The 9,090-nt window shown below is 53.1% G+C and overlaps 1 protein-coding gene across 1 annotated transcript in view; it reads right to left on the bottom strand.

Moving 5' to 3' along the window:
- The window catches only part of RGL3 (ral guanine nucleotide dissociation stimulator like 3), a 21,180-nt gene that overhangs the window by 1,128 nt on the left and 10,962 nt on the right, over positions 1–9,090 (bottom strand). Inside the window, exons 6-16 of the mRNA XM_037727518.1 lie at positions 8,966–9,069; positions 8,782–8,866; positions 6,426–6,482; positions 6,231–6,317; positions 5,998–6,030; positions 5,792–5,913; positions 3,513–3,608; positions 3,351–3,419; positions 3,166–3,262; positions 743–895; positions 543–657 (exon numbers count right to left, since the gene is read on the bottom strand). Coding sequence (XP_037583446.1) covers positions 543–657; positions 743–895; positions 3,166–3,262; positions 3,351–3,419; positions 3,513–3,608; positions 5,792–5,913; positions 5,998–6,030; positions 6,231–6,317; positions 6,426–6,482; positions 8,782–8,866; positions 8,966–9,069 — 1,018 coding nt within the window. The remainder of the gene's footprint in view (positions 1–542; positions 658–742; positions 896–3,165; positions 3,263–3,350; positions 3,420–3,512; positions 3,609–5,791; positions 5,914–5,997; positions 6,031–6,230; positions 6,318–6,425; positions 6,483–8,781; positions 8,867–8,965; positions 9,070–9,090) is intronic.

The following is a 9,090-nucleotide window of genomic DNA, read 5'->3' as shown; positions in this document are numbered from 1 at the left end:
ACCAGGCTGGAGTGCAGTGGTGTGATCTTGGCTCACTGCAAACTCCAACTCCCTGGTTCAAGTGATTCTCCTGCCTCAGCCTCCCGAGTAGCTGGGATTACAGGCATGTGCCACCACGCCCAGCTACTATTTGTATTTTTGGTAGAGACAAGTTTCACCGTGTTGGCCAGGCTGGTCTCAAACTCCTGACCTCAAGTGATCTGCCCACTTTAACCTCCCAAAGTGCTGGGATTACAGGGATGAGCCACCATGCTTGGCCCGACCCTGGACAATCTTATTGTCTTATAAATTCTAGGAAGACAATCTTTGGGGCCTCTCTCTGACACTGAGCCAGGACAACCTCATGACCCTACATCATTGAGGCACAGATATTTTATGTCCTCTTACCCCCCCCCCCACTCTGATTGTCTTACCTCTCTCTGTGCCTGAACCACTTCACAGCCCTGTGAACCCAGGTAACCTTGGGCTCCATCCTTGACCCTGGTCAGTCTGCTTCTCTCCCCGCTACCCTCCATCCTGAGCTCCAAGCCATCCCTGCTCACCCCTGTCCCCAGGAAGGACTTGAAAGAGCTGATAGTCCCGGGCCCAGGGCTGGGGCACATTGTGCTTCTGCAAGGCTCGCAGGACCACGCTGGGGGCTTTGTCCTGACTGGTCAGCTGGAAGAGAGGGGCAGGAGGTGAGGGAGGACCCCGGCCTCAAGGGCAGGGCAGGCCCCAGCAGGTCCCCAGCCCAGCCCCTCACCAAGATGCTTCGATACAGGTTCCCGTGGTCATTGTCAATGCTGACACGGATGACTCGGGCCTCTGAGCTCTGCTGCGCCAGGAGGGGGACTCGAGGGCTGCCCAGAGGCAAAGTGAAGGGCCAGGGGCTGGGCAGGTCCAGGCTCAGGGGCAGCTGCAGGTAGTTAGGGTGGAGGCTGAAGCTTGGTCCATCTGCAGATGCTGAGAGCTAGGAAAGCTCGAATCCCCAGCCATCCCTGGTGTATTCGATAGCCCCACATTTAAAATCTCAGGGAAACAGTGGCTGGGCACAGTGGCTCATGCCTGTAATCCCAGTACTTTGGGAGGGTGAGGCGGGTGGATCACCTGAGGTCGGGAGTTCAAGACCAGCCTGGCCAACATGGTGAAACCCCGTCTCTACTAAAAATATAAAAATTAAGCAGGGCACGGTGGCTCACGCCTGTAATCCCAGTCCTTTGGGAGGCTGAGGCAGGCAGATCAGGAGGTCAGGAGATCAAGATCATCCTGGCTATCATGGTGAAATCCCATTCCTACTAAAAATACAAAAAATTAGCCAGGCGTGGTGGCATGTGTCTGTGATCACAGCTACTTGGGAGGCTGAGGCAGGAGAATCGCTTGAATACGGAGGCGGAGGTTGCAATGTACTGAGATCGTGCCACTGCACTCCAGCCTGGGCAACAGAGTGAGACTCTGTCTCAAAATAAATAAATAAATAGAAAAATTAGCCAGTCCTGGTGGTGCATGCCTGTAATTCAGCTACTTGGAAGGCTGAGGCAGGAGAATCACTTGAACCTGGGAGGCAGAGGTTGCAGTGAGCCGAGATTGCACCACTGTACTCCAGCCTTGGCGACAGAGCAAGACTCCATCTCATAAAATAAAAAACGAAATCTCAAGAAAACAAACTATTTCCCCCTATACACAACAGAGCCTGGGACATGTAACTGAGGTACATTCACAAGCCCGCATATACACCATCCCATCACATACAGACTCTGGTTCCCTGTTATAGGAACAGACATGAAGAGTGTCCATATACACACAATCCATGATCACACACAAGAAACCCTGTGTACATGCACAAGCTCACAGTGGTCGTACACCCCCAGCCCACGCCACCAATCAACAACCCCACAAGATCTCGTGGATACTCAGGCCTACGTTTCGTCTTCTGGTATGCAGGTTCTTTTCTTTTTCTTTTTTTTGAGACAGAGTCTCTCTTTGTCGCCCAGGCTGTAGTGCAGTGGCACCATCTCTGCTCATTGCAATTTCCGCCTCCTGGATTCAAGCAATTCTTATGCCTCAGCCTCCCAAGTAGCTGGGATTATGGGCCTGCACCACTACACCCAGCATTTTTTGTGTTTTTAGGAGATGGGGTTTCACCATGGTCTCAAATTCCTGGCCTCAAGTGATCCGCCTGCCTCAGCCTCCCAAAGTGCAGGGATTACAGATATGAGCCACCACACCCAGCCTTCTTTTTCTTTATAAACAGGATCTCGCTCTGTCATGCAGGCTGGAGTGCTGTGGCATGATCGTAGCTCACTGTAGCCTCAAACTTCTGGGGCCAAGTGATCCTTCCACCTCAGCCTGCTGGATAGCTATGACTACACCTAGCTAATTTTTTTGGTTTTTAATAGAGATGGGGTCTTGCTATATTGCCCAGCTGGTCTTGAGCTCCTGACTTCAAGCAATCTTCCCACCTTGGCCTCCCAAAGTGCCAGGATCATAGGCAATAGCCACCGTGTCTGGCATGGTATGCAGATCCTTAGGGACATATGTGTCCTCATCTCTACTAAAAATACAAAAAATTCGCCAGGCATGGTGGCACAGGCCTGTAGTTCCAGCTACTTGGGAGGCTGAGGCAGGAGAATCACTTGGACCTGGGATGGGGAGGTAGCAGCGAGCCAAGATTGAGCCACTGCACTCCAGCCTGGGCAACTGAGTGAGACCCCGTCTACAAAAAAAAAAAAAAAAAAGAAAAGAAAAAAAATAGCCAGGTGTGATGGAGCACACTTGTGGTGCTAGCTACCTGGGAGGCTGAGATGGAAGGATCGCTTGAGCTCAGGGGAGGGGTGGAAGTTGCAGTGAGCTGAGATTGTGCCACTGCACTCCAGCCTGGGTGACAGAGCGAGAAGACCCTGTCTCAAACGAAAAAGGGGTGTGGTGTGATTGCACCCGAGACTGCCCCATGGGCAAGCAGTTACACAGGTCCAGATCTGAGCAGGAATCAGATTGATGAGTGATCTCTCAAATAGGGCCATGCAGATGCACACAGCCCCCTGGATGGATACCCCAAGCTCAGCGTGTCTCAGTGTACATGCCTGGCCCCACAATCCTGTGTGTACACATGTGCACACACACACGCACACACTCACACAGAGCCTGGGTGCCTGCAGGCCCGCGTGCACACACAAGCAGTCTTGGTACCTTGGTGCTGGGGCCCTGGATCCCTGGAGAGGCCGGGGGACTGCCAGCAGGAACATCTCTGCTTCTAGGACTCGAGGGTGGAGACCCTGTGGACACACTAGGGGAGATGCGGAGGCCGAAGTGGGGTGGCTGTGCTGACTCCTGATCCCATGGTCCCTAGCCCTGTCACCAAGAAGAATGCTCACCTGGAGGTGGGGGACGGGGGGTCCCCGGGACTCCCACTAGGGGATGAGCTTTTCTCTCGGGAAAGCTTCCTAAGGATGGGGACAGGGGATGAGGCTGAGGCAGGAGCCGTCTCTCCTGATATCTTCCCACCTCATCTCCAACACACACACCCCGAGACTCACGCACTGAGACGCTTGGTGAGGCTGATCCGCCGTCGGATGTGTGGGGAGCTGGGGCAGGAGGCAGCTGGTGGCTCAATGACCCGGGAGAGCCGGTAGCTGAGGGGTCAATGTGTGGATGAGATGGTGGGGCCAGGGAATACAGGGGATGGAGAGATAAGAGTTAGAATCAATTGGCCGGCAAGGTGGCTCATGCCTGTAGTCCCAGCACTTTGGGAGACCGAGGAGTGCTGATCACAAGGTCAAGAGATCAAGACCATCCTGGCCAACATGGTGAAACCCCGTCTCTACTAAAAATACAAAAATTAGCCTGGCTTGGTGGTGAGCACTTGCAGTCCCAGCTACTCAGGAGGCTGAGACAGGAGAATCACTTGGACTGGGAGGTGGAAGTTGCTGTGAGCCGAGATCGTGTCACTGCACTCCAGCCTGGGCAACAGAGTGAGACTCCGTCTCAAAAAACAACAGCAAAAAGAGTTAGAATCAGTTGGGAGGTGGGTTTGGGGCACAAGGGGGAGCAGCCAGAGGTGGCACACCACATGTCAGGGTCAGGGTGGTAAGTGAGGGTCATTGAGCATCAAGGTCTTATCAGAGATGAGACAGGATGGCTGGTTGGGAGGTCACAAAGGATTCACAGGGTGCGACTAAGGAATCATATTGGGTCAGGGTTAAGGTCAGCGTCAGGACTGGGCACGGTGGCTCACACCTGTAATCCTAGCACTTTGGGAGGCCGAGGCAGGAGGATCACTTGGGGTCAGGAGTTCGAAACCAGTCTGGCCAATATAGTGAAACCCCATGTCTACTAAAAATACAAAAAAATTTAACTGGGTGTGGTGGCTTGCACCTGTAATCTCGGCTACTCGGGAGGCCGAGGCAGGAGAATTGCCTGAACCCAGGAGGCAGAGGCTGCAGTGAGCTGAGATCGCACCATTGCACTCCAGTCAGGGCAACAGAGCGAGACCCTGTCTCAAACAAACAAACAAACACACAATGAATAAATAAATAAATACAATTTAAAATAAACTCAGGGTCAGTCTGGGGTCAGGGCACCATTTGGGGTCAATGGTTAGAGTCCCAGATATATAGAAGGAAAGGACACATTTGTGATGCTTGTTAGGGACAAGCTGCCTCAGAAAACCCCCTCCGAGTAGGCTGACCCCTTCCCCGCACTCTGACTGCTCTGCCGCTGCATTCCTGAACTCTACCTAGGCGCCAGGCTGCCAGACACGCTACAATTTAGCAAAGCCTGGTTACAGGCTTTCCCTCCCTCCAGGGAGGACAGGGAAAACAAATGTTATCCATACTTGTAAATTCCTGTTTGACACATATCCGTAAAAAATCCTGGTTTCTCTCTTTTTTTTTAAACAGCCAGTCACAAAAGTCACAGGATGATGTACTGTAGGTCTGTTACAAGTTGACAAACTACCTCTGTGCCTGTTGCCAGCCGAGAGGTGACCTCAGTCCTGAAACTCCCTCATGCCCTCTCACCCCATATAAACCCCTCATTTTGTAAGCTCGGGGGTGCCTCCTCTGCTTGTTACGGAGCAGCCGTGCACGTTAATAAAACTTGCTTGCCTGCCTTTGGGTCTATTCTCCTTTCTCTCAGCCACCCTTACAATACGCAAGTTGGACAGTCAAATAAACATAAAAGTTGGAGTTGGTTACTCAGAACTGAGGGTCAAGGGTTGGAGTCAGAGAGTCAGATAGGACCAAAGATGGGGAGGACAGCAGACGGGACGGTTGAGTTGAATGGCCAGCTGAATGCTAAAGGTTGGGGTCAGGAAATCAGATGGGATCAAAACTGAGATCAGAGGTCAGTTGTGACTTTTTTTTTTGAGACAGGATCTCACTCTGTCACCCAGACTGCAGCTGCAGTGGCGTGATCTCGGCTCACTCCAATCTCCGCCTCCCAGACTTCAGCAATCCTCACACCTCAGCCTCCCAAGTAGGTGGGGCCAATGGTGCTCATCACCACGTCCAGATAATTTTTGTATTTTTTGGTAGAGATGGGGTTTCGCCATGTTGCCCAGGCTGGTCGAACTCCTGGGCTCAAGGGATCCACCTGTCTCAGCCTCCCAAGTGCTGGGATTACAGCTGAGAACCACCAGGCTCTAATGGTGACTTTTGATTTGGCTGGAGATATTGCAAGGTCACAGGTTTGGGGTGGGGTTCAGGGCTCAAGAGGGGGTCTTGGGAGGAGCTGGAAGTGTGCATGGGTGAGTGGAATCCAGTTTATGACGCAGGATCAGCTGGGGTGGGGCCAGGGCAGGCTACAGGGTGGTCACCTCTGCTCCTCGCTGAGCTGGCGCTGGGCTTGCAGGGCGGCCAGGATGGGTGGGTGAGGCCTCAGGCTGTAGCTCTGACAGCGCCTCTGCAGCTGCTGGATGCGGGCCAGGATCTCCCACTCCTGGGAGAGAAGCCTCTGAGACCCGTCCCTGCCCCACCCCCACCCTCGGGCACCACCCCCATAGCCCCCCTAGCCTCCACTCACCTTCCTCCTCTTCTCAAAGTTAATGAGATCCCCCTGGGGGCAAAATATGTCTGAATTGTGGCACCCAGGGTCAAGGGTCAAGATCAGAGGCTGGGATGTCATGAGCCCCACTGGGATAAGGGAGGGTGGGGCAGTGTCAGGAGTACAGGTAGGATCCAGAGTGGATATCAGGAAGCCCATTGGGCTGGGGGCAAGTGGAGCTGGGGTCAGGGGTCAAGGGTCAGGGGTCAGACCTCCAACATATCCGGCAGGGCTGTGTCCAACATAACCAGGTCCGTGAGGAAGGTGCCAAGGTAGGGGACAGGGCCTGGTGGTGGTTTCTGCGGCCCCCAAAGCTCCAGTCACTTGGGGAAATTACTGACCCCATCATCCTCCACGTCCCTCCCTGAAGGTCCCACTTGTTTCCATCCCAAACTGTAATCACTTACTGAGGGTAGGCTGCCTGGGGTGTTGTCTTCTTCTTGGGGTCCCTCAGTGGCCTCCTCCTGGGGGAACAGAAGACTGAGCAGGCCTGGAGTCTCCTTGGACACTTCCTCAAGGACGATGCCTATATATCCTTCCTGCTTTGAGCAATCAAAAACCAGTAGGGGTAGCTCACACCTGTAATCCCAGCACTTTGGGAGGCCAAGGCAAGCAGATCACTTGAGGTCAGGAGTTCAAAACCACCCCAGCCAATGTGCTGAAACCCCGTTTCTACTAAAAATACAAAAATTAGCCAGGCATGGGGGCGTGCGCCTGAAATCCCAGCTACTCAGGAGGCTGAGGCAGGAAAATTGCTTGAACCTGGGAGGCAGAGGCTGCAGTGAGCTGAGGTTGTGCCACTGCACTCCAGCCTGGGTGACAGAATGAGACTCCATCTCAGAAAAAAAAAAAAAATGCCAGGCATGGTGGCTCACGCCTGTAATCCCAGCACTTTGAGAGGCCGAGGCAGGTGGATCACCTGACGTCAGGAGTTCGAGACCAGCCTGACTAACATGGTGAAACCCTGTTTCTACTAAAAATACAAAAAATTGGGTGGGCGTGGTGGCACATGCCTGTAATCCCAGCTACTCAGGAGGCTGAGGCAGGAGAATCGCTTGAACCTGGGAGGTGGTGGCTGCAGCGAGCTGAGATCATGCCGTGGCACTCCAGCCTGGGTAACAAGAGCGAAACTCTGTCTCAAAAAAAAAAGAAGCCAGTGGTTAGGCCTACCCAAGAAGCCAGACCACCCTGGGTGGGAGTAGGGAAGAGATAAACAGCAGGGAGCAGGCCCCATGAGAGGTGGGGCTTGTAGGGGTGGCGGCCCCCAGGGCTGGCCTTAACAAGGAGACAATCCTTGTCCACAGCTGGATGGCACAGGCCTGCCAGGGACCTCCTGGGTATCCTGAATTGCCTGTTGTTTATTTACATTTTATTTGATTTGATTTTGAGATGGAGTCTCACTTTGTCACTCAGGCTGGAGTACAGTGGCATGCTCTTGGCTCAGTGAAGCCTTGGCTGCCCTAGTTCAAGCCATCCTCCCACCTCAGCCTCCTGAGTAGCTGGAACTACAGGGGTAGTTCGCCACCAACGTCCAGTTAATTTTTGGTTTTTGTACTTTTGTATTTTTGGTTTTTTTTGAGATGGAGTCTCACTCTGTCACCCAGGCTGGAGTGCAATGGCGTGATCTCAGCTCACTGCAACCTCCACCTCCCAGGTTCAAGTGATTCTCCTGCCTCAGCCTCCTGAGTATCTGGGATTACAGGTGCCTGCCATCACACCCGGCTAATTTTTGTATTTTCAGTAGAAACAGGGTTTCACCAAGTTGGTCAGGCTGGTCTCAAACTCCTGGACTCAAGTGATCCTCTCACTTCAGCCTCCCAAAGTGCTGGGATTACAAGCGTGAGCCACTGTGTCCAGCTCACATGCTGTTCTAGGTGCTGGGTAGGCAACAGTGAATAAAAGAGACAAAATTTGGCTAGGTGTGATGGCTGACCCCTGTAATCCCAGCACTTTGGGAAGCCAAGGTGGGCAGATCACCTCAGGTCAGGAATTCAAGACCAGCCTGACCAACATGGTGAAACCCCATCTCTACTAAAAATACAAAAATTAGCCAGGTGTGGTGGCATGCGCCTGTAATCCCAGCTACTTGGGAGGCTGAGGCAGGAGAATTGCTTGATCCTGGGAGGCGGAGGTCGACAGAGCTGAGATCATGCCAGTGTACTCCAGCCTGGGTAACAGAGTGAGACACCATCTCAAAACAAACAATGACAACAGGAAACCAGAGATGGGATTTGGGGGATGACGGGGGCTGGGAAGGCCTCTTGGGGCGGGCACATTGGATCAGAGACTGGCAGGAGGTGAGTGAGCAAGCTGCATGCAACTTGAAGAACGTTCCAGGCCCAGAGATCTATTCTAGGTTCACTCTAAAAACCAGTGCCTGACTGCAATGAGACTCTAACGCTTGCCTATAAATAAGCCAGACTTTTGACACACATTTTTAGTTTTGCTTATCAAGGTAAAGCCCTCAGAGCATTTTTTTTTTTTTTGTTCCCACTCTGTGCTGTGACTGACCTTAAGTAACCTTTTCTTTGTGACTTCTTGTGTTTCGTTGAGTGAATAAATAGGGCAGTCACTGGCTGTGAACTATTACGCAGGAAGTAGAGGAAAGAAAAACGTGCACCCCCCAGGGACAAGGGAAAGGTTGCTGCTGAGCGGCAAGGAAGGACAAAATGTGATGACCCCAGCAGGGCGAGTACTCCTGCCTGGCCCCAAGTCCCCCCACTTCCTGGGCCTAAAATCCCCAGGGTCTGTATGCCTCTCTACCTGGAAAAGAATCTCTCTGCTGCTCAGGTGGTTGTTCTCGTCGGAGAAAATCTGCGAAAGTTTCCTGAAAGTAGACAGCAGTTCCCTGGGAGAGGGGTGGTTGGGGGTCAGTGGCTTGGGAGGGTCAGACCTGGGGGATGGACAGGGGAAGAGGGGGAAGAGGTCCCGCCCCACCCCAGCTCACCGGCTCACGGAACCCCAGCTGCGCTTGAGCCTATAGATGGGGTTAGATTGCAGGGCCGACAGGATCGCGCGCAAGGAAGAGAAGTTCCGCAGCTCCCGGCAGCGCTGCCAGGCAGTAGGGATGCA

The sequence above is a fragment of the Cebus imitator genome, unplaced genomic scaffold, assembly GCF_001604975.1.
Source record: "Cebus imitator isolate Cc_AM_T3 unplaced genomic scaffold, Cebus_imitator-1.0 Scaffold234, whole genome shotgun sequence".
Taxonomy (NCBI): domain Eukaryota; kingdom Metazoa; phylum Chordata; class Mammalia; order Primates; family Cebidae; genus Cebus; species Cebus imitator.
The sequence above is the reverse complement of the archived record's forward strand: the minus strand, read 5'-3'. Positions and strand labels throughout refer to the sequence as shown.